Source organism: Zea mays, chromosome 3, assembly GCF_902167145.1.
Source record: "Zea mays cultivar B73 chromosome 3, Zm-B73-REFERENCE-NAM-5.0, whole genome shotgun sequence".
In the NCBI taxonomy this organism is placed as follows: Eukaryota; Viridiplantae; Streptophyta; class Magnoliopsida; order Poales; family Poaceae; genus Zea; species Zea mays.
The window spans coordinates 192,259,770-192,282,590 of NC_050098.1; the positions used below are offsets into that span (position 1 = coordinate 192,259,770).

At 47.8% G+C, this 22,821-nt stretch overlaps 3 protein-coding genes across 4 annotated transcripts; 1 reads left to right on the plus strand and 2 right to left on the minus strand.

Moving 5' to 3' along the window:
• Positions 1–1,339: 1,339 nt before the first annotated feature.
• On the minus strand, positions 1,340–5,102 carry LOC100502442 (Calmodulin-7). 2 transcript variants are annotated; one of them, XM_008675165.3, is made up of 3 exons: positions 2,523–4,623; positions 1,956–2,325; positions 1,340–1,857 (listed from the first exon to the last, which is right to left on the minus strand). In XM_008675165.3, the coding sequence occupies exons 2-3, from the start codon at positions 2,291–2,293 to the stop codon at positions 1,752–1,754; spliced, it is 444 nt and encodes a 147-aa protein (XP_008673387.1). In that variant the 5' UTR covers positions 2,294–2,325; positions 2,523–4,623; the 3' UTR covers positions 1,340–1,751. The 2 variants fall into 2 exon arrangements, with proteins under 2 accessions (XP_008673387.1, NP_001183849.1); NM_001196920.1 differs by lacking the exon at positions 2,523–4,623 and adding an exon at positions 4,962–5,102 and having other exon boundaries at positions 1,593–1,857.
• Positions 5,103–5,548: 446 nt separating this feature from the next.
• LOC100286137 (uncharacterized) lies at positions 5,549–9,087 on the minus strand. The gene is made up of 3 exons (NM_001159025.2): positions 8,593–9,087; positions 6,260–6,384; positions 5,549–6,183 (listed from the first exon to the last, which is right to left on the minus strand). Exons 1-3 carry the CDS (start codon positions 8,945–8,947, stop codon positions 5,980–5,982), a joined length of 684 nt encoding a protein of 227 aa, NP_001152497.1. The 5' UTR covers positions 8,948–9,087; the 3' UTR covers positions 5,549–5,979.
• Positions 9,088–9,250: 163 nt separating this feature from the next.
• On the plus strand, positions 9,251–13,847 carry LOC100125654 (ribonuclease III domain protein 1). Its single transcript, NM_001112585.1, is given in 5 exon segments — positions 9,251–10,112; positions 11,104–11,308; positions 11,383–11,583; positions 12,440–12,526; positions 13,122–13,847. Coding segments are annotated over 5 exon segments (1,578 nt in total). The 5' UTR covers positions 9,251–9,345; the 3' UTR covers positions 13,440–13,847.
• The last annotated feature ends 8,974 nt before the right edge of the window (positions 13,848–22,821 follow it).

Genomic DNA, 22,821 nt, shown 5'->3' on the forward strand with positions numbered 1-22,821 from the left:
CTCCGCCAGCCACGTTAGCACATAGCTACACCCCCATTGTACAGCTGGGCATCTCCTTGTATCTATAAAAGGGGATGTCCAGGGCCTTCGTAAGGCACGGGCAAAAAGGGCGAAGGCAGGCGAGCAGAGGCAGGCAGAGTAGGAGAGACGCGGTGGAGGCAAACTCAGACAGCTCACCTCAAGGCCAAACCCTCCCTCTCTCTCTCTCTCGCTCTCGCTCTCCCGCAACGCTTGTAACCCCTACTACGAGCACCCTAGTGCAAGATAATATAAGCCTCATCCTCCCGCTTGTGTTCCATCTTGCATCAACCCATCTGGGCAGGGACACACAGCAATAAATTCACTGGTTGGTTGACGGTCCTCGCGGGTCCGAAACACTGACAATTTGACTATTCTAATAATCCAAATCCAAAGAGCAAGTAAGTTTATTTGTTCCTATAGAAACTGCCACACATATGACCAAATTACATTGTGCAAGATAGAAGTGTTGTTGTTTTAGAAAAAAAATACATGCACCTAAAGATCACAACATCGCATCTAAATCTTGTAAGTTGTAAAAACAATGTTCATACACAGCTAAACATATAGGCATTCGATCCCAACACTCAAATACCAAATGTTCACTCAAATAATATATAAAAACTAAGAAATTTATAAAAGAGAGGCACCTCGGGCCGCAAGGCGTAAGGAGGTCGACGACGTGACAGCGTGCGGGCACGAGGGGGAAACCGCGGTGGGGCGCATGGGGAGGCAAGCACGACACACGAGTGTGTGTGTGGGGGGGGGGATGGGCATAGGGAGCTAGCGCCATGGCATGAGGGAACGAGCACAAGAGGAGGGATGCATGGGAGACGAGGAGAGGGGCCACTTGACGGACGCCGTCGCCGACGAGCAGGCGCAAGGGGAGGCAGGCGGTGCGACCCTTATATTCTTTAACTTTCAACGGATTTATGGTTAGTTATCTTTCGGTTGCTTTAGGCTTAGTCATCGGAATTTCCATTAACTTTTGATGGCTCCACTAGTCATCGGGAGCTAACTTAACTTTCAATAGCTAACTATAAAACTACTATTCCCTCCGGTTTCCTATTAGTTGTCGTTTAGGACAACGACACGGTCTCCAAAATATAACTTTGACCAATGTTTTTTGTTAAAATACAAATGAACTCTTAATACATTTATACTTTTATAAAAGTACTTTTTATGACAAATTGGTGCATATAAATATTAGGTTCCAAAACTAAATAACAAAATAGTTATTTGTAGTCAAAATTTTATAAGTTTGACTCGAACCTTATCAAAAACGACAACTAATAGGAAACCGGAGGGAGTAAAGTTAACATGGTCGTAAAAATCAGATCGTTTCTTATTGTGATAGTTAAATATTCATCACAAATTCTGTTGTGACATTGCTTTTACCACTGACCTATGAGCCCGAAACTACAAGACCAGACAGGCTACACGAGCACATGTACAAGATTGACAAACAGTTACTTCCTCCGTTTTTCTTATTTAATGGCTTGTTTGGGAGCAAGGAGATTAGAGGAGATCTAGATGACTAAAATCCCTTACTCAAGTGGATTTTCCCATTCAATCATGCTCCCAAACACGCTCTGATAAGTTTACAAACAGCTACATTCACCTGCAGAACAAGTGGAGCTTCCCGCAGCTGGTGTGCCGGAAGCAGAGGTCGAGCGGGTGACACGCACGCAGCACCACTGCACCAGCATGTACTGGACAACCGAAGCTCCGGCTCACAGGATCACGCATTTCTGGCCACGCTTGCCGGCGTCGGACGGCGCCGCCGCCGGTTTCTTCTTGCCGCGCGTCGCCTTCTCCTCCGTCCTCTTGCTCCTTCGCCTGCACACAGACAGAGTCATGCGTAAGTCCAATACCAGATCCAACTCCATCCCGATAGAAAATGACGAGGCAGGAAATGTGTTCGTCGTCGTCCTCACTTGGCCGTCATGACCTTGACGAACTCGTCGTAGTTGATGTGGCCGTCGCGGTCCACGTCGGCCTCACGGACCATCTCGGCCACCTCCTGCTCGCTCAGCTTCTCCCCGAGGTTGGTCATCAAGTGCCGGAGCTCGGCCGCGGAGATCACCCCGTTCTGGTCCTTGTCGAACACGCGGAACGCCTCCCTGAGCTCCTCCTCCGACTCCGCGTCCCTCATCTTGCGCGCCATCAGGCCCAGGAACTCCTGCTCGTCGATGGTGCCGCTGCCGTTGCTGTCCACCTCGGCGATCATGTCCTGCAGCTCCGCCTCGGTGGGGTTCTGCCCGAGAGACCGCATCACGGTTCCGAGCTCCTTGGTTGTGATGCAACCTGCCAAGTCAAATTATATTTCACCATGCACAATGAGAAAATTTGCAGCACCTGGGGCTTCCACAGCTTCAGACCATAAGTCTTCAATGAGTAGCATAGAAATGAATAACCATACATGAATTTTTCGTAAATCAGTTAAATTTTGTATGAGAAATAATGTTAGATTGAGAGAGAGAGAATAATAATCATGCAGGTACTTTGTGGAAGTAATGTGGCATCTTTGAAGTGTTGATAGCATATATCCTTGAACAAATATTATTACTGATCAGTCCACCATTCCATCGCCACTGTTTGTTCTACTTCTATTATATGCCAACAGGGCTCGGCGGGTGAGGTTAGAACCAGATTCGCTTCCATCGCCCCTTTATTCTTTTCGAACTTTTTCCCACTTTCAAACGAGAATGAGAATATATGATTCCATGGAGCAGGTAACAACAAAAATAAAAGGTGTTACTTCCAGATAAATTTACCAAACTCCAAGTGGTTGCTGACAAGTTGATCTGTCGAGAATGTGTGCGTGTTATTCAAAAAAGTAGGCACTTGGATCAGATGTTTCTGGGCTTGATTGAAAAAAGTTGGTGCTTTGATCAGATGTTTCTTGGCCGCAATGGCATGGAGCTCAGGTCATTTTGTTTCAGAATTAGTCTGACTTGCTACACTAAAGTGAAGCAACAGAGCCAATAAGCTGTGTTTAAAACCGTAATCGAAAATCATTACACTTCCACCATTCCATCGCCACTGTTTGTTCTACTTCTATTATATGCCAACAGGGCTCGGCGGGTGAGGTTAGAACCAGATTCGCTTCCATCGCCCCTTTATTCTTTCTCGAACTTTTTCCCACTTTCAAACGAGAATGAGAATATATGATTCCATGGAGCAGGTAACAACAAAAATAAAAAGTGTCACTTCCAGATAAATTTATCAAACTCCAAGTGGTTGCTGACAAGTTGATCTGTCGAGACTGTGTGCGTGTTATTGGAGAAAGTAGGCACTTGGATCAGATGTTTCTGGGCTTGATTGAAAAAAGTTGGTGCTTTGATCAGATGTTTCTTGGCCGCAAGCCCGCAATGGCATGGAGCTTAAGCCTGCTAATGGCAAAAAAAAACTCAACCCACACCCAAATCTAGTAACTTTGACATACATCTCACAACCACAAAAAACATAAGGAGGAAATTAAATCCAGCCCACCCAATAACATTATTGACCACAAACCAATCCATAACTGGGTGGAAACCCATAGAAAACCCGCGGATTCAGATTATTAAGGCAGCAGCATACACAGTGATATTGAAGCTACCTGTAAATTTGTCATTGTGTATGTTGCTGACTTAACAAGCTGAACCCCTGGATTTTCTATGGGTTTCCACCCAGTTATGGATTGGTTTGGGGTCAATAATGTTAAGTAAATAATTTATAGTCAATGTTGTTGTTGGCGAGCAGACGGGAGAGGAGCGGCCCGTGCTGGCGAGCACGCGGGAGAGGAGTGGCCGAGCGGGGATGGAACACGGAGAGAGGAGCGGAATGCGCCAGGGCGGGATGGAGCACGGGAGAGGAGTCGCCGGCCGCCAGGGTGGGATTCGCACGACCTCTAGGGCGGGAGAGGAGCACTAAGTGCGGCACGAGGATGAAGCACAAGAGTTAGGGTTAAGTACTTGAGTTTGGTCTGTAAGACTGTAAGTCTGCTGGGACTTGGACACTTGGTAGTCGAATACGGTCCATATGTATGAGTGAAGACCCATAGAAGCCCATGTCTATGCAAACTCATCTACACATATGGATATCAACCATTTTGACCCGCAATACAAAATAAACCCACCCAACCCGTTCACAATTAAACCCAACACAAACCACCAAAACAAACTCATTTTTAAACCCACCTAAAATATTGCAGACCTACATACGGATGGGTAAGACCCATGGATGCCCATGTCTATACAAACTCATCTGCACCCATGAGTATCAACCATTTTAACCTGCAATACAAAATAAACCCACCCAACCCAACCTGTTCACAATTAAAACTCATCACAACCCACCAAAACAAATCAATTTCTTTACTCAAGTGAAGCAACAATGCAGAGCCAATAAGCTGTGTTGAAAACCAGGACGTTTGGATCCCTTTATTTTAGAGAAATTGAAATTCACTCAATAAAGTAACTTATTTAGTTTGGAATTTGACATTCCACCACTTTCCAAAGTTCAGATATAAGTATATCTCAAATTCATGGGGTGAGGATGTGAATTGATTTTATACAGTAGTAGAATTTGTTTCTACTCTGTAACTTACATGACACTCTTCGTCTCACTCCTTCTACAGTAAAAACATAGCACATAAATATCTCCGATATCTTGCTAATAATAGTATACAAATATATTTTGTATAAAAACGAATTAGCTTAATTAATATATGTTTAAATTATTATTATTAGAATAAAATTCAATTCCAGTGATCCAAACGGGGCTCTATAGCATGATTCCTCTCACGTTCAAACGGTATTGTATATCCTTCTTCCTAAGATTATTTCAGAATCTTCTCAAGCCGAACATAGGTTTGACAGACCGCACAGCACAGAGGCGTTTCGTTTGCGAGACAGAGAGTACAAGGAGCGTTGGGGGGGGGGGGGGTGGATTGATACCGTCGCCGTCCTTGTCGAAGAGGCTGAAAGCTTCCTTGAACTCGGCAATCTGCTCCTCGCTAAGCTGGTCCGCCATGGCGATGGAACGGAACGTCCGAGAAGACGAGGGAAGCACGCAAGAGTCAAGACTACGAGTGCGCGTCAATGGCGCGTTTGCTGATTCTGCGCTGGTGCGCGGGACAGGGAGGCAGCTGGGCTTTATACACGGAGGAATGGAAGGGCCCAATGATAGGCCTGATGAGTGGTCATTCAACTATGGCCTCGTGGCATTAGTATCTGATTCTTCTGTATTTCTATCTGGCAGGCACTCTTATCTGATCCCAAGCATAGGATTTGTTATGTGCAACATGCTGATTTGCTGACGGGGATTGCGTAACCCACGGTCGCAAAATTCGCCTTCTTAAAATGATAACGAAACTGAAGCTGCGCAAGTGATTGAGCTGAGCTCATCATGCTGAAAAAACATTGGGTTAGTAAAAAAATAAAAAAAAATAGAGACTTATCTGAATGACCCATCACGTTCTCAGTATTGTGTGAAGTTTGATGGCACTAACCTGCATAATATCAACTCAACGACAAGTCGCTGAAAAACATGTAATTTCAAGTACCAGCTCCACAGATAAATGTTGCAGGTCCAAGACACTTTGTGGAAACAAAGTAGCAGGAAACAAAGTTGGAAGCAAATAGAGATAGATAGAGACAGAGAGACTATATTGCAACAGAAGGAAACAAGGGTACAAAAAAATAGGCACGACAAATAAAAATGAGTAACCAGCTGCTAGTGTTCCCAAAACTATGCACATATATCTGACCGTAGAATGATAGAAACAACTATCTACGTTAAGAACATAATTTTGAAGGCGTCATGCATTTCTACTATCTTCTTGGCCTGTCAATTGCTCACCCTTAGATAAAGGAACAATGCAGCAATTCTCGTAGGTCTTGACGTGATGCATTTCCAATATCTTCTTGGCCTGTCAATTGCCCACCCTCAGATACAGGAATGGTGCAGCAATTCTCATAGGTCTTTCCAGACCTTGTAGTCAGTATTTGAGCTGTTGGGATTTATTGGTGTATCCTGACATCCTAAGAAAAAGGTTGGTCGCACATCCATATTGATCAAGGCATGTGCAGTGGATCTTGCACTAGCAACAATAGCGACCTCGTCAGCAGCAATCATGGCTTCGCCATATCCTTCATCTTTTATGCCAGCATTTTCCAACTGTCAATTAAGTGAAACAAACAGTCACCACTAGAAGCATCCAACTCTTAACAAAAACTGTGACGATTATTATTACCCTGAATTTTGTCTTTGCGCCCCAGATGACGAATGTTTCATTGCAAGTGTGATGACGATGGTTGCCACGTAAACCACCTGGTTGGATCTGTCCAACATGAAGTAGTAAACAGACCAGTGCTCCACCTGACACAACAACAATAACAGCAACGAAAGCTGTTTAGTCCAAGCAAGTCGCGGTAAGCTAGAGTTTAAACCCAACATGGATCACAAACAAAAAGGGTAAATAAAGAGAGAAAATAAAAATATAGTGCTAACACAAATCGACTCTTTCATGAGAAGAGGCAGAGAGATAGTTGATAAAATGTGCATCATAACCATTTCAACAAGGTTACTATCCCCATCCACATCTATTCTCCCATAAGAAAAAAATCAACACGACTGCACGTGCCATAAATATTAAGGGTGTGATTGATTGTTTGTATTAGCCTTAACCTGCATTAGGTTTTATGTAGCATAACCCAAGCCGGAATAGATGCATGCAATGTGTTTATGTTTGGTTGTCCTGCATATGCAAAAATGCAGTTACTAAGATTGCGTTTGGTTGCTTGCATTGTAATTGTATTGCATGTGGTCACATTCATGTTAAAGTAGAGGTGGGGAAGGTGAGGAGATCCAACTCTTGTCAGTTTTGTTCGCTTGTGCAAGCCCACACTTTCCAATACAATCAAATCTCACATGCCTTTTAGTTCCAAACAAGTTGTGACAGGCTACACACTAGCTCATGAAAATCACCAAGACAAAGGGATATGCTCACAGTGTGCAGCTAACGGATGAAAACCCTGAATTCATTTTTTTCGTCCTACTACAAGAGTCAGATTTGCTCGTAAAGGCCATGGACTTTCCACATTTGTAGAAGATAGATAGATATTTAACTAATATAGAATATATAGGGCAGTACAATATGGTTTGGTGCATGAATTCATTTAATATTGAACATTTGAAAGAAGTTACCCAAGTCAAGCTCAGCCAAGAATTGATAAAAATGAAGTGGCAGCGGTATTACAAGAACTAAGGTGCCGTTTGGTTCAAATATTTGTAACGTAATGGGTAACTGATAACGTTAAATCATGTTTGTTTTAGTCCAACCGTAATCAGATACCACACTAAAATTTGATACCAGCCTATTCAAATTTGTTACCGCCAGTAATCGAACATAAACCATTACCATTACCATTTGCGTTACATTTCTTGAACCAAACACCACCTAAATTCCCACTGCCAAATCTACACAGAGAAAAATGGAAAAAAGGTCTCCAGTGATAGCACCAACGGAATGGCAGCAGAGCCAGAGATACAACCAACAAATGTAAAGAAAGCATAGAAGAAGAAAATTATACACAGAACATATATATCCAGTTTTTTCTATAACTAAAAAAAGGTCACTACGTTGATAGTGCAAATGTTCTCTTTTGTATGTATTTCTCCCTTGGATTGAAAAGGATGCATTCAAGATCTTACTAAGACAGTTGAGGCACTTGAGAATAAAAGAAAACATATTTCAAAACAATATTTTAGGTAAAGGTGCTTTTGGTTGGTAGTTGCCAGCCAAAGAAAAAAAACAAATTATCCATTAGTCTATAAATGTGTAGTAGAAGTATATTTTAACAAACTAGAGCAGTAGAGATGAGATATATGGGGAAGAAAGCAGCCTCCAGAACATCTCAACCTAATGCTCTGCAGAGCGGACTGTATTGCACATTAGACATGATAAAGAGGTTCCTTCCATTAAAAACACAAGGGTTAAATTTTAGCATGCCACTCAAAATTTTGAAAAATTGGAAACTAATTCATTTTTATGCCACTCCATGGCATCAAAATGAACTAGCCGTCCAATTTTGTGAAAGTTGAGTGGCATGTATACAATTAATCCAAAACACAATGTCAGGGCTAAACGGCACTGTATCAATAGACCAGCAGCATTTGACGTGAGATGCAGAAGTTGAATATGGTATTTAACTTCCCTCAAACAGAAGTTGAAACCTCAATTATACACAAAAAGAATCAGTGTTCTATGGAGCATGAGCAGCACAGAACAGACACTAGCATATTTACATCTACATATGGATGTGAAAAATGCTTTTGCAGTTCATTAGCAGCAACTTCAGAACACTTCTCCCATTCACCCCTAACTACGAACTGAGCAACGCATGGTCGCAGATAAATTTCAACTTTAGCTAATGCATTTTTTGATCCAATTCCAATCTACGGAATTTCACCATATTATCCAACACTAAAAATCTTCACACCACTCTTGCTACGATTGACGCACCTAACCGCGCACGGACCACAATAACACAGTAACATAGGAGGCGTGAGTTGAGGAGCGCTCACCTGGAAGGCCAGCGTCACGGGCGGCGGCGACGGGGTCCAGTAGCCACCCGCGCCCGTCGCGGGCGATGGGGGTGGGGTAGAGCTCCGCGGGGAAGCGGACGAGATTTGCCTGGGGCTCGTGCACAACGGAGGGGCGGCCGCCGAGCGACGGTGGCGGCGAGGGGTGGTGGAAGCGGAGCGAGAGCCAGGTGAGGAGGACGAAGAGTGAGAGAAGGAAAGGGAAGGACGCCGGCCGCTTCAGGAAGTGGAGCAGCGACGACGCCAGAGTGTGAGGTGGAAGGGCGGCGGCGGTGCTGGGGAGAGGCGGCGGCTGCGTCTGGATGTGCAGCGCGATGGCTCGCCTCGGGTTCGCCATCGACGGTCGCCGCACGCGAATCGGAGGTGGCGGTGCTGGCGAGCCGTTCGTGGGGACGGGTAACGGGTTGCTGACTTGCCGCCGCCGCAATGGGCTGAGCCGCTGCGTCGAGCCCACGAGCTCCACGGCCAGCCTGGCTTGTCAGTCCCCGTCTCGTTTCGCTACTCGAATCAGTTGGGACCCAGACGGCAGAGGCTTACAACAGTGCTCCGCTTTGCCACGTCATTTTGAAAGGTAGATATTTTTTCCCGTCTCGCTCAATGATTCACCCCATCGCAGCCATCGATCAGAAAATTTACGGCTCATAATTCTCGTCTGCTTATCCGCTCCCTTCTCTCCCTCAACTTCAGCAAGTTCCCCGCAAAACCGCAGCCGGAGGTCGCCGGTCGCCACCACCAATGGGGCCACCCGCCATGGCGTTCCAAGCCCTCACCCTCACGCCACTCCCCTTCTCACTCCACAGCTCGAGCCGCCGCGTCCGCGTGCTTGCCGTTGCGGCCGACCAGACTCCTCCGCCCGCCCCCCCTTCGGAGCCGGCGAACAGCCCTAGCCGCCTCCTTCGCGAGCTCGCGCAGCGGAAGAAGGCCGTATCCCCTAAGAAGAAGCATCCGCCGCGTCGCTTCATCCTGAAGCCACCTCTCGATGACGAGCGCCTTACCCGGCGGTTCCTCAGCAGCCCGCAGCTGTCGCTCAAGGCGCTCCCGCTGCTCTCTTCCTGCCTCCCCTCCGCGCCGCTCTCCACCGCCGACAGGACCTGGATGGACGAGTACCTCCTCGAGGCCAAGCAGGCGCTCGGGTACCCGCTCGCGCCCTCGGAGACGCTCGGCGAAGGCGATGACTGCCCCGCGCGTCATTTCGATGTGCTGTTCTACCTCGCGTTCCAGCATCTGGACCCCTCTAGCGAGCGCACGCGGATGCGGCACGTACGGAACGGCCACTCCAGGCTCTGGTTCCTGGGTCAGTACGTTCTGGAGCTCGCGTTCTGCGAGTTCTTCTTGCAGAGGTACCCCAGGGAGTCACCTGGGCCGATGAGGGAGCGGGTGTTCGCTCTAATTGGGAAGAAAGTGTTGCCCCGATGGCTCAAGGCGGCCAGCCTGCACAATTTGGTCTTCCCCTATGATGATTTGGATAAGATGATACGAAAGGACCGGGAGCCACCGTCCAAGTGAGTGTTCTGTCTTCTTATCCATTTACTGGAAAGTGGGGATTTCCTTGTTATGCTGAAAATGTGCAACTGGAAGTTTAGAGATGGAACCTCGTGTGTGATGATAATTTGAGTAGCGAGTTGTTGGCGTGTGGCCGTGTGCAAATTCAAGCAACCACATTTGTCTGAGTTGTTGCATTGTTTAACCAGACACAAACAGATTAGGATGTTAAAACATAGTTGTTGCTGCATCTTAGGGCTTTAAGATTATATCCCATTGGTCATCGGATTTTAAATAAACTTCGCTAGTTTGAGGACGATAAGAAGGTCTTCTCCCATTGTTTTAAGGACCACATTTTTTTTCTTTTGTTTCACGATATTATTCAAAGTTGCAAGCTGAACATTGTGTAGCTTTTATCATCATCTTCATGTATGTGTAAATGCTACAGTGATACATTATTACAAGTTTGCAATGTTCCATCCCTTTATTTTGTATTGGGTTATACTCCTTTTTATGTGCTAATCCACTGGAAAACTTAGAGCAACTCCAATAGTTATGTAAATTTTAGCTCTCTAAATCACAGATTTAAGAAGTTGTTAAATGGATTTTGGAGTAAAAAAATGTGAGTTCTCCAATAGTTCTCTAAATATAGTTTGTAATTTTGTTTTGTATTTATCCACATAAAAAATAAGTCACAAAAACTATATAATGCAGTCAACATTTTTGTTTAGGGAGTTGTTAAATGGTTGCCAAATGTAGAGAGAAAATGAGGTTAGATGACAAGTTGTTAAATTTAGAAAGTTCATTTAGAGAACTGTTGGAAAATAGTTTTCATGTTAACTACCTAAATTATTGATTTAGGAAGTCTTTTAGAGAACTACTGGAGTTGCTCTTAGTAGCATAGCATGAGTATGCATGCTGATTTAGAGTCCTGTAGGAATGTGTGCTGCTGGTTGGCATGCCTATTTGAGTATTTGGTGAACTTAAGTAAAATGCCTATTTCTGTTGCAGGGCTGTATTCTGGGCAATATTTGGAGCTATATATTTGTGCTTTGGAATGCCTGAAGTCTATCGTGTCCTTTTTGAGGCATTTGGGATGGATCCAGATGATGAGAGCTGTCAGCCAAAATTGCGTCGTCAACTAGAGGATGTTGATTATGTTTCAGTGGAGTTCGAAAAGAGGCAGCTCACTTGGCAGGATGTTGCTGCCTACAGGGTAATGGTTCTTACTATTGTTTTCCCTATATCTTTGCTTTTTGCTCCTATCTTACCTTGTCACATCTCATGCAGCCGCCACCGGATGCTCTTTTTGCTCATCCTAGGCTTTTCCGAGCTTGTGTGCCACCAGGCATGCATCGGTTCAGAGGAAATATTTGGGATTTTGACAGTAGACCCAAGGTCATGACTACCCTAGGATATCCCTTGCCCATGAATGACAGAATTCCAGAAATCACAGAAGCAAGGAATATAGAGCTTGGACTTGGTCTTCAGGTAACTCAACATCACTAGACCATTTTTTCTCCCCTTTTGTCATTTCTTTCAAAATATTTATTTAACTATCTACAAAGTATGTGCTTGGTATTTTACATAGTTAGCCTTTTAAAATTATATTTCTTGTGGCAATTAGCCATAATCATACATCAGAAAAGGGCAGTCCCAGTGCAGGAGACTCCCACATGAGTGGGGTCTGGAAAAGGGGTCAAACGAGGCAAGCCTTCCCTCGCAAATGCAAAGAGAATGCTTTGAACCCGCGAAAAGGAAGTTAATACATAAGTAGCCTTTTGAAATTATGTTTCCTATAGCAGTTAGCTAGAAGTCTAGATTTATAAATCAGAAAAGGAAATGAAGTGCACAACCTGACTCTTACATGTAGAAAACAACGCAGCTGAGAATACAGGTCCTTTTGACTGAGCATAAGAATGTCAATTTTAACATCTGTAATATATGTAGCTGTAATGAGGGAATATAGTTTGGAGGATGGACTGTGAAGACTAAACTGCAATGAGTATATTTGTGGCACTAAAGTGCTGGCTGAATGAATCGTGATGGGATACATTGAAGTCTAGCAAACAGTGTTGGTTTAGGACATTTGAAAAATTGCTAGGTTTGAATGTAACGATACACAGATAGTTTGTTTTGATCATCACACATTTCTGTAGTGTGCAGCTTAATCGGCAAACTGCTTCCAGGCTTGATAACATACCACTTTTCAGTTGTAACATGAGTTCAGGTTTTTTCGTATTCTGTATTCCCTTAATGACAAAGGAAACAGAAGCTTGCCTGGCTTCCATTACATTTACAATATGAGAAGTCAGACAGGCCATCATGGTGCTTTGTTTCACTGCAGCTGTGTTTTTTGCACCCATCAAAACATAAGTTTGAGCATCCAAGATTTTGTTATGAGCGGCTTGAATACGTCGGCCAGAAAATTCAGGTATGTTGTGCCTTCTTATGTACATGTACTACCTCCGTCCAGAAAGGATGAAATTCTAGCTCTATTCTTAGTCAATCTTTCTAAATTTTGACTAAGATTTACAGAAGAAGTATCAATATTTAGTTATTTACAACACAAAATCTGTATAGCATAAAAATATATTTCATGACGAATCTTAGGGCTGAAAATGGAAATGAAAGATCCTGTTTACCGAGAATCGTTTTCGAAAAGGTGATATCTTCTATGTCCGTTTTCTACCGGTACCATATTTAAAATGTTGATTTTTCTAACTTCTGTTAGTACTGTATTGATGTTGTCTCTGAATAGTTAAATTGAAAATATGATGTGTTTTCTGACTGACTGGGAATCATTCCCATATATAGAGAGATTGTTACCGACTGTTTTCAGCCCAAACGGATCTTATGACAGTTTTTGGTAATCATAAAATACTTCTTTTGTACAAACTTCGTCAAACTCAAAATGGATTGACTCAATATAATGTTGTCATTGCATTCTTTCCCTGATGGAGGGAGTAGTTTCCAGTGTCTTGCCAGTTTGCCAAGAGCAATGCTGAAGGTCTGAACTTTGTGGCCAGGATCTAGTAATGGCAGAGAGGCTACTCATGAAACACCTCGATGCACCAGGCAGGTGGCTGGCGGAGAAGCATCGGAGGACGTTGATGAACAAGTATTGTGGACGGTACCTGCGGGACAAGCACCTGCAGCACTACATTATCTACGGGGAGACAGTGCAAGACAGATTCGAACACAATCGACGTCTAAGGAATCCTTCAACGACCTCTGTCCAGCAAGCGCTACATGGGCTTGCATACTGTGTGTATGGCAAACCTGACGTGCGGCGTTTGATGTTCGAGGTGTTTGACTTCGAACAGGTCCAGCCTAAAGCAGTCTGAGGATCTTCTCCATTGGTACCGATGCTAGAGTTGCTGAATGCTGACCAACAAGACCCCAATGGCAGTGGTACAAATGCTGTAGATTCTTGAAGTCGTCCATTCGACAGGAGATCTTTCGATTCTGAAGCCTGAAGCCCTGAACCCTGAGCTGGGACAGCTGATTAGCCACTGGGTCCTGTCTCTCCTGAAACCGTCACTGTTCCAACCTTCTTGTCCGTCGGAAATGGTAGACTAGTGATGATGTGGATCGGAGGCTGCTGTTGTTTGAACTTACAATTTTGATAATTCGTTGTAAATTCCTGTTTGGGCAGAAACGCAAATAGCAGCAGCATGGCAGATTCATTTCCTATCAGAATTGTAGTCCGTAATCGAGAAGCAGTAAGATGAATAATATAAAGATATTCATTCGTCCGCCACGTTAGCGCATGATTCGTGCATAGGATAATTGTCTGTTATACTTCGTTTAGATGTAGATATTGGAGCACGGAATTGGAAATTGAAATCAGCTTTCCTAAATTCTGTTGTTTAGTTGTATATGGAATTGAGATTTGGAATCAGAGATCTAATTCTCTGGAATTGAATTATAACTAGAAAGTAGAAACTCTCTTCCAATACATAGCGTCACTTTTTTGAATTGCGTGAAATTAGACCGTACAATTCTAAACTCTAATTCATTGACTTTAAAAAAAAAAGAATTAGAATTACATCTCATTTCAATACTATGGATGATTTGGTATTGAACACAATTTAATTACATACCCTCCAATATACACATCCAAACGGAGCATTACAGATATTCGCCCTTTTGATATCTGAGCCTATGTGTGTGGTTAGTTTGACTGTGAGCTGTATGAGAAAAAAAAGCTGAAAATCTTTGATTTAAACCGGTACTGTCGTGAGTTATCTACTGTACTAATGCTCAGGCTAATTGGATATATACCACCTCAATCCCGAAGGGGATTTCAGATTCCTAAAGTAGCCTTAAGTAGGGTGTTTAAATGTATTAGAGCTAATAGTTAGTTGTTAAAATTAGTTGCAGACAATCAAACAGTCTAGCTATTAGTTATTTTTAGTAAATTAGCTGATAGTTAGCTAGCTAATTTTAGTAGCAGTTTTTTAGTCAACTAACTATTAGCTCTAGTGCATTCAAATATCTTCTAGATTTGATGTTTCTAAGGTGTGCCGGTACTTTTTCATCTAACCGGGGTATGATGCCATTATATTTTTTGGGACTACTTCATACACATATCGACTTCGTTAAACAATTAAGATATTGTTCAGTTATTTCTATTACACATGACTTGGATGGAATTAGAAAAAATTTATAACAATTTTGATTTGCTTGAAATTTAAACACATCTAATCTCATTCAATCCATATGAATTGAGAGCTAACCGAATAAACCTTAACATGGTTGGCCTGGCCTAGGAGCCCACAATTGACAGGCCATAGGCCCGCTCGAAACAAATTCAGCCCTGAGGCTATCTCCAGCAGCGTACTCTATATTCGGTCGTGAGGGATTTGGGAGCAATCACGCTCAAGGTGTACGGATGTTGTGTAATCGGTCCATATTCTAACATGCAAGCGGATTTTTGAGACATTTTGGTTTGTTAGATCATAATCGACCTGTAAATGTGGTTTGTTAGGGAGTTTTATAAAACTATTCGAACCAGACCAGCTGCTGGTGGAAGGGTTTAGATATTAAATGTAATATATGATTGGATCATAATCTAACGAATTAAGAAGCTCGTTTGCACCTAAGGACATGATTGCATGGTAGTGGTACCATGATTACAATATATAGGCTAGGCATACCCGGTTTATGGAAACAATACTCAAGATGCCAAGCACCCACACACAATTATAATATGTTTGATTTCTAGGAACTAATTTTTAATTCATTCATTATTTTTAGTCTCTAAATTATCAAATATGGAAACTAAAACTCTCGGTCTGTTTGTCTCATATTAAAACAATTTGTCGGTGTTTCGACCCGGGAGGTCCCTGGACCGACGAGTAAATTGTCGTCGCGTGCCCCAGCCCAGATGGGTCGGCGCGAGACGGAGCACGAAAGGGAGAAGAAAACAGGCAAAGGGGGAAACCCGCGGCCTTCGTGTTGCCCTGCGCCCAGGTCGGGTGCGCTTGCAGTAGGGGGTTACAAGCGTTCGCGTGGGAGAGCCTTATGCGTCGGCCCGTTCTCCCGCGCGGCCAACCTCCTCGTACGGGAGCCCTGGACCTTCCTTTTATAGGCGTAAGGTGACGGTCCAGGTGTACAATGGGGGGTGTAGCAGTGTGCTAACGTGTCTAGCAGAGAGGAGCTAGAGCCCTAAGTACATGCCGTCGTGGCAGTCGGAGAGGTTTTGGCACCCTGTTCATGTGATGTCGTGGCCGTCGGAGGAGAGCTGGAGCCCTGCGGAAGGACAGCTGTCGGGGCTGTTGAATCCTTGCTGACGTCTCCTTGCTTCCGTAAGGGGCTGAGAGCCGCTGTCGTCATGGAGCACGCGGGGCGCCATCATTATTTGTTTACCGGGGCGAGCCAGATGGGACGCCGGTCTTGTTCCCCGTAGCTTGAGCTAGCTAGGGATAGGGTAATGATGGCGCTCCCTGTGACGTGGTCGGCCCGAGCCCTAAGTCGGGCGAGGCGGAGGCTCCTCCAAGGCCGAGGTCGAGTCCGTCTTCCGAGGTCGACGCTGAGTCCGACCCCTGGGGTCGGGCGAGGCGGAGTCCGTCTTCTGAGGTCGAGGTTGAGTCCGAGCCCTGGGTCGGGCGAGGCGGAGACTGTCTTCCGAGGCCAAGGCTGTGTCCGAGCCCCTGGGTCGGGCGAGGCGGAGTCCGTCGTCTTCTGAGTCGTAGTTGAGTCCGAGCCCTGGGGTCGAGCGAGGCGAAGTCCATCTTCCGAGGTCGAGGCTGTGTCCGAGCCCCTGGGTCGGGCGAGGCGGAGTCTGTCGTCTTCTGAGTCGTAGTTGAGTCCGAGCCCTAGGGTCGGGCGAGGTGGAGCTTCCTATGGCGCCCGAGGCTGGACTTAGCTGCTGTCAGCCTCACTCTGCCGAGTGGCACAGCAATCGGAGCGACGCAGGCGACGCTGTTTTCTTGTCAGGCCGGTCAGTGGAGCGGCGAAGTGACTGCGGTCACTTCGGCTCTGTCGACTGAAGAGCACGCGTCAGGATAAGGTGTCAGGCGATCCTTGCATTAAATGCTCCTGCGATACAGTCGGTTGGCGTGGCGATCTGGCCAAGGTTGCTTCTCTACGAAGACTGGGCCTCGGGCGAGCCGAAGGTGTGTCCGTTGCTTGAGGGGGCACTCGGGCGAGACGTGAATCCTCCGGGGTCGGCTGCCTTTGCCCGAGGCTGGGCTCGGGCGAGGCGAGATCGTGTCCCTTGAGTGGACTGAGCCTTGACCTTAATCGCGTCCATCAGGCCTTTGCAGCTTTGTGCTGATGGGGGTTACCAGCTGAGATTAGGAGTCTTGGGGGTACCCCTAATTATGGTCCCCGACAGTAGCCCCCGAGCCTCGAAGGGAGTGTTGATACTCACTTGGATGCTTTTGTCGCACTTTTTTGCAAGGGGACCGACCTTTCTCGGTTGGGTTTCGTTCCGGTGGGTGCGCGCAAGCGCACCCGCCGGGTGTAGCCCCCGAGGCCTCGGAGGAGTGGTTTGACTCCTTCGAGGTCTTAGCGCATTTCGTGATGCTTCGGCCGGTCTGGTTGTTCCCTCATGCGAACTGGCCATAGCCCGGGTGCATAGTCGAGTCCCAAGTTCTCGGGCTGGTATGTTGACGCTGTCAACGGTTTGGCCGGAGCCGGGTTTGCGAGAGCAGCCCCCGAGCCTCCGCACAGAGCGAGAGGACGGTCAAGGACAGACTCGGCTTTTTTCATACGCCCCTGCGTCGCCTTTTCGCAAGGAGGAGGGGGGGAAAGCGCCATGTTGCCCTCGGAGGGCGTCGAACATGGTGTCTCCAGTGAGTTGCTAATGGGTAATCTGAGTGGACGCCCGTGCCCCATTCGTTAGGGGTCGGCTAGTGGCCCGGAGGCGCGCTCCAAAAGTACCTGCAGGTGATTTGCCGGACCCAGTCCCCTTTTGACGGGGTCCGAGGGCTCGATGCCTCCCTCTGGTGGGATTCCGTTACAAAATCGTTTCCGTCGGTCTCGGAAATGTCCTAGGGTACCTCGGGAGCGTAGCCCGAGCCTTGGTTATGTATCGAACGTACCCAGGGTCATCCCTCGCTCTGCGTGCTCTGAGGCGGCTGTCAGAACCCTTCGGGGGCCAGCCTACGAACCCCTGATCAGTAGTGGGCACGGAGCCCGAGTGGCCTGAGGCGGCCGTTGAACCCTTCCGAGGGGCCAGCCTTCGAACCTCTGACCAGTAGTGGGCGCGGAGCCCGAGTGCTCTGAGGCGGCTGTTGAAACCTTTTGAGGGGCCAGCCTTCGAACCTCTGATCAGTAGGGGGCTCGGGGCCCGCTTCCTTCGCGGAGAAGGATCCCTTTCGGAGTATCCCCTTTCCCGGTCCCTGTAGCAAGAGAGAGAAAGAGGAAGTGGAAAAGGATATGAAATCAAACGACGTGGCGCACCTTTTTTGACGCGGTCATTATGGCGGGGGTGAAGCGTCGCCTGCTTCGCCTGCCAAAGGTGCCGCCTGTCCTGCCGCAGAGTTAATGCGACAGGACGAGTGGTTCGCGGGGCAGCCGTTGTGCGTGCGTGAGCTGTTCGAGGAACGGAACACGGACGCGTCGTCTTCACGCCGTGGGAGAGGGTTCTCTCGCTGTCCCAGGAGGGGGCGTGAGCTTGCTGACGACTTGACTGCTGCTTCCGCCCGCCTGCCACTGCCATTACTGCCGGCCCATTTCTGGCCGTATCGATCGTCGCGCCTTCTCCCGCGGCTGACTGACCCGTGACCGATGTGCTCGGTTGGCACTGTTGGGTCATGCGCAGGGTCGCCTCGAGTCACGACATCGGTTCCGCAGTCGAGAAGGCGTGGTACTGGCACGAGTGGCGGTGCAGTTTTCTTACACGTAGTAACCGGCGTGCCAGTTACATGACGTGTGGGCCTGGGCCTCCATGTTGGACGCGTCGAAGTCGAAAGGGTGCGCCCCCCTGGTGCGGTTGCATGCCGCCTGCATGGCGGTCTACCCTTTCACCCGCTGGTCCGGGCGATAGTGGAGGAATGCTTGTAACTGCTGGGCAGTTGCGCGCACCGCGCGCGACGATTTTGGCTCCTTCTGTCCTGGGCCAGCTTGCATGACGCGTGGGACCCAGCCCCCGTGTCGTAGGGGGAGGACCTTGGAGCGTGTTGGAGAAGACTCAGCCCGCGACGGCTGAGGACGCAAGTGGGGAGAGTCGCCTTTAAAAGGAGGGTGACCCCCTTGGATGGCAACCATGTCTTCGCACTCCCTTCATGCATCGCATCCTTCCACCTTCCGAGCCCCCGGATGGGGAGCACTCGCGTTGCTTTCGTCTTGCTGTCGTTGGAGGAACGCAACTTCGCGGAAGTTGGTACCTTTCAGCCATCGCTCGGCTTCAAGGATTTTCATCAGGCAGCCTGGCTGCATCCCCTCGCTGGTGGTCACCCAAGACGGTGACCACCAGTTCGATGGTGGGGAGAAGCGAGCCGGGCTGCGGCCTGTGCCCCACCCTCAGCTTCAAGGATCTTCATCATCCTTGCTGGGGCGGAGAGCGAGGTGAGCCGGAGCTCTACCTCCCGCACGAGTCGGCTGGCCACCTCTTCCTCCAGCTTCTGGGGGTGGAAACCATCCTCCAGCTCTGCGGAGGAGGCGTCCTCCAGCCATGCTGGGGAAGGCAAACTGTTGCTGCCCCGCTAGGATGCAACATTTCGTCCTCTGTCCTCACTTTCGTGGCGAGGACGGGAGTGAGGAACTGCCGGTGCGCTTTGGGGTGGCCGGCGCTCGCTGGTGCGGCGCTGGTGGACGGGTGGACGCCACCGTCGGTGCTGACGTGGTGGCTGAAAGGGAATTAGGCTTACACCTAGTCCCTAATTAATTTTGGTGGTTGAATTGCCCAACACAAATAAATGGACTAACTAGCTTGCTCTAGTGTATAAGTTATACAGGTGCAAAAGGTTCACACTTAGCCAATAAAAGACCAAGTATTGGGTTCAACCAAAGAGCAAAGGGACAACCGAAGGCACCTCTGGTCTGGCGCACCGGACTGTCCGGTGCGCCACCGGACATGTCCGGTGCACCAGAGGACCCCGACTTCAAACTCATCACCTTCGGGAAATTCCAGAGGCAACTCCGCTATAATTCACCGGACTGTCCGGTGTACACCGGACATGTCCGGTGCTCCAAGGAAGAGCGGCCTCCGGAACTCGCCAGCCTCGGGAATTCATCTCAGCTGCTCCGCTATAATTCACCGGACTGTCCGGTGTACACCGGACTGTCCGGTGTAACAGCGGGGCAACGGCTATTTCGGTGCCAACGGCTACCTGCGACGCATTAAATGCGCGCGCTGCGCGCGTAGAGGTCTGGCACGCCCATGCTGGCGCACCGGACAATCTACAGTGCATGTCCGGTGCGCCACCGGACATCAAGGCGGGCCCAGAAGTCTGAACTCCAACGGTCGGAACCCAACGGCTTTGGTGGCGTGGCTGTCGCACCGGACATGTCCGGTGTGCACCGGACTGTCCGGTGCGCCATCAAATAGACAGCCTCACCAAACGGCTAGTTTGGTGGTTGGGGCTATAAATACCCCCAACCACCCACCATTCATGGTATCCAAGTTTTCCACTTCCCAACTACTTACAAGAGCTCTAGCATTCAATTCTAGACACACCAAAGACATCAAATCCTCTCCAAATTCCACACAACGCCCTAGTGATTAGAGAGAGAGATTTGCTTGTGTTCTTTCGAGCTCTTGCGCTTGGATTGCTTTCTTCTTTCTTGATTCTTTCATTGCGTTCAAACTCACTTGTAATTGAGGCAAGAGACACCAAACTTGTGGTGGTCCTTGTGGGAACTTTGTGTTCCAAGTGATTGAGAAGAGAAAGCTCATTCGGTCCGAGGGACCGTTTGAGAGAGGGTAAGGGTTGAAAGAGACCCGGCCTTTGTGGCCTCCTCAACGGGGAGTAGGTTTGAGAGAACCGAACCTCGGTAAAACAAATCCGCGTGTCTCACTTCATTATTCGCTTGCGACTTGTTTTGCACCCTCTCTCGTGGACTCTATTATATTTCTAACGCTAACCCGGCTTGTAGTTGTGATTATTTTTTTGAGAATTTCAGATTCGCCCTATTCACCCCCCCCCCTCTAGGCGACTTTCAATTGGTATCGGAGCCGGGTGCTTCATTTGAGCCTAACCGCTCGAAGTGATGTCGGGAGATCACACCAAGAGGGAGATGGAGACCGGCGACAAGCCCACTGAAAGGGAATTAGGCTTACACCTAGTTCCTAAATAATTTTGGTGGTTGAATTGCCCAACACAAATAATTGGACTAACTAGTTTGCCCAAGTGTGTAGATTATACAGGTGTAAAAGGTTCACCCTCAGCCAATAAAAAGACCAAGTTTTGGATTCAATAAAGGAGCAAAGGGGCAACCGAAGGCACCCCTGGTCTGGCACACCGGACTGTCCGGTGTGCCACCGGACATTAAACAGTACCTGTCCGGTGCACCAGGGGACTCAGACTCAAACTCGCCACCTTCGGGAATTTCCAGGGCGACTCGGCTATAATTCACCGGCCTGTCCGGTGTACACCGGACAGTGTCCGGTGCGCCAAGGGAGGTCGGCCTCAGGAACTCGCCAGCTTCGGGAAACGCCAACGGCTAGCCCGCTAAAATTCACCGGACTGTCCGGTGTGCACCGGACTGTCCGGTGCGCCTCCGAAGCAACGGTCATCTCCGCGCCAACGGCTCTCTGCCGCGCATTTAATGCGCCCTCTGCGCGCGCAGAAGTCAGAATCGCCCATGCTGGCACACCGGACATCAAACAGTACCTGTCCGGTGTGCACCGGACACCCAGGCGGGCCCACAAGTCAGAAGCTCCAACGGTCAGAATCCAACGGCAGTGATGACGTGGCAGGGGGCACCGGACTGTCCGGTGTGCACCGGACTGTCCGGTGCGCCATCGAACAGACAGCCTTCCAACGGCCACTTTTGGTGGTTAGGGCTATAAATACCCCAACCACCCCACCATTCATTGCATCCAAGTTTTCCACTTCTCAACTACTACAAGAGCTCTAGCATTCAATTCTAGACACATACAAAGAGATCAAACCCTCTCCAATTCCACACAAGGCTTTAGTGATTAGCGAGAGTGATTTGCCGTGTTCATTTGAGCTCTTGCGCTTGGATTGCTTCTTTTCTTTCTCACTTGTTCTTGAGATCACAACTCCATTGTAATCAAGGCAAGAGGCACCAATTGTGTGGTGGCCCTTGCGGGGAAGTTTTGTTCCCGGCTTTGATTTGAGAAGAGAAGCTCACTCGGTCCAAGGGACCGTTTGAGAGAGGGAAGGGTTGAAAGAGACCCGGCCTTTGTGGCCTCCTCAACGGGGAGTAGGTTTGCAAGAACCGAACCTCGGTAAAACAAATCTCCGTGTCTCACTTGCTTATTCGCTTGGGATTTGTTTTGCGCCCTCTCTCTCGGACTCGTTTATATTTCTAACGCTAACCCGGCTTGTAGTTGTGTTTATATTTGTAAATTTCAGTTTCGCCCTATTCACCCCCCTCTAGGCGACTATCAATTGGTATCAGAGCCCGGTGCTTCATTAGAGCCTAACCGCTCGAAGTGATGTCGGGAGATCACGCCAAGAAGGAGATGGAGACCGGCGAAAAGCCCACTACAAGCCACGGGAGCACTTCATCGGAAGAATCCCGCACCAAGAGGAAGGAGAAGAAGAAGGACTCCTCCAAACGGAAGGAGAAAAAGTCTTCCTCTTCTCACCACAAAGAGAAGAAGGAAAAATCTTCTTCTCACAAACCGCATCGGAAAGGGGACAAGCACAAAAGGATGAGGAAGGTGGTCTACTACGAGACCGACACTTCATCAACATCGACCTCCGACTCCGATGCGCCCTCCGTCACTTCTAAGCGCCAAGAGCGCAAGAAGTATAGTAAGATCCCCCTACGCTACCCTCGCATTTCCAAACATACACCTTTACTTTCCGTCCCATTAGGCAAACCACCAACTTTTGATGGTGAAGATTACGCTAGGTGGAGCGATTTAATGCGATTTCATCTAACCTCGCTCCACAAAAGCATATGGGATGTTGTTGAGTTTGGCGCGCAGGTACCATCCGTAGGGGATGAGAACTATGATGAGGATGAGGTGGCCCAAATCGAGCACTTCAACTCTCAAGCAACAACAATACTCCTAGTCTCTCTAAGTAGAGAGGAGTATAACAAAGTTCAAGGGTTGAAGAACGCAAAAGAGATTTG

Excerpts from the sequence above, each read along its gene's own strand:
- LOC100502442 (NM_001196920.1), bottom strand. The coding sequence starts at position 5,037 with ATGGCGGACCAGCTTAGCGAGGAGCAGATTGCCGAGTTCAAGGAAGCT. Across the intron at positions 2,326-4,961 it reads CTTCGACAAGGACGGCGACG|GTTGCATCACAACCAAGGAG; the intron begins GTATCAATCCAC and ends TTGACTTGGCAG. Across the intron at positions 1,858-1,955 it reads GTCAAGGTCATGACGGCCAA|GCGAAGGAGCAAGAGGACGG; the intron begins GTGAGGACGACG and ends GTCTGTGTGCAG.
- LOC100286137 (NM_001159025.2), bottom strand. The coding sequence starts at position 8,947 with ATGGCGAACCCGAGGCGAGCCATCGCGCTGCACATCCAGACGCAGCCG. Across the intron at positions 6,385-8,592 it reads CCGTGACGCTGGCCTTCCAG|GTGGAGCACTGGTCTGTTTA; the intron begins GTGAGCGCTCCT and ends TTGTTGTGTCAG. Across the intron at positions 6,184-6,259 it reads GCGCAAAGACAAAATTCAGG|TTGGAAAATGCTGGCATAAA; the intron begins GTAATAATAATC and ends CTTAATTGACAG.